This window comes from Sphaeroforma arctica (assembly GCF_001186125.1).
Source record: "Sphaeroforma arctica JP610 unplaced genomic scaffold supercont1.993, whole genome shotgun sequence".
Lineage (NCBI taxonomy): Eukaryota > Ichthyosporea > Ichthyophonida > Sphaeroforma > Sphaeroforma arctica.
This window is the reverse complement of record NW_014039565.1, coordinates 1-980: the sequence shown is the minus strand read 5'-3', so window position 1 is coordinate 980 and position 980 is coordinate 1. Positions and strand designations below refer to the sequence as shown.

The 980-nt window shown below is 40.0% G+C and overlaps 1 protein-coding gene across 1 annotated transcript in view; it reads right to left on the bottom strand.

The window, feature by feature from the left end:
- The window catches only part of SARC_09585 (hypothetical protein), a gene marked incomplete at its 5' end in the record, with an annotated part of 6,366 nt that extends 5,514 nt beyond the window's left edge, over positions 1-852 (bottom strand). The window contains one exon of the mRNA XM_014296390.1: positions 546-852. Coding sequence (XP_014151865.1) covers positions 546-852 — 307 coding nt within the window. The remainder of the gene's footprint in view (positions 1-545) is intronic.
- Between the last annotated feature and the right edge of the window lie 128 nt (positions 853-980).

Below are 980 nucleotides of genomic sequence, written 5' to 3'. Positions count from 1 at the left end.
TCAGGGCTAAAAAATGGAGATAAACAGGAACATCTCGTCCGCGTATAGAGAGACTCTAATCATCAGTATGACTTCAAGAAAACTCGCCAGGTCCTTGGTGGACCATTGCCCACTACTTGTAGCAAGTGGAATATCGATCCTAAGGCGCTTGATTGTTGAAGCATTTAGATACTCAAAATTGAACATAACTTCGCAATATTACTACCTATGCATGCATATTGTATATTCAAATAATATAAACCAAAAATTGTCAGCCTGCAAGGTTTTGCGCAGTTCATTTTTCACTTACGAAAGTAGTGCCTGTGTGCAAGGGTGGTTAACATTGTATGCACACATGTCCACAAATCATCCCTTATCGCTAATTGATTCTAAGCATTTTACGCCGCTCACTCAAACGAGCATTCTTATATCCGGTGTACACTAACAAGTGCTTAAACGCATCATTAGTTATTTACGATATTATCTCAGTCTAAGTCATTAAATACACATACACACATTTGCACGTACATACATCTAGCTAGCCACCAGTATCCATACACACATACCTTCAAAGGGTGTGCGTAGATCGTCGTATTGCTTTACAATGGATATGCCCCCCGTTCCAATTGCACCCACCTCATCAGCCACGGTTTGTTCGGTGGTGTAGTAGAAACGTGGTTTCTGAAATTTCTTCCCCGCATCACGGTATTTCTGTGCCGCTATTGAATCGTCGGAGTCGAATATTCCCAGCACAAACACTTGCTGGTTGTCGCGGACATCCTGAAATGCAGGTGCGTACGTATGTAGAAGAAGAAGACGAATGACAGTTACGGACGTGTGTGTTCGCGATGCAGGATAAATCAATGCATTCATTATATTGCGGCAGTGAGAAATACTCACCAAGTACAGTTATGAGAATCGATTCGTTTTTACATATACATACAGATACAGATACAGATACATATATATATATATATATTTATAGGATATATAGGATATAT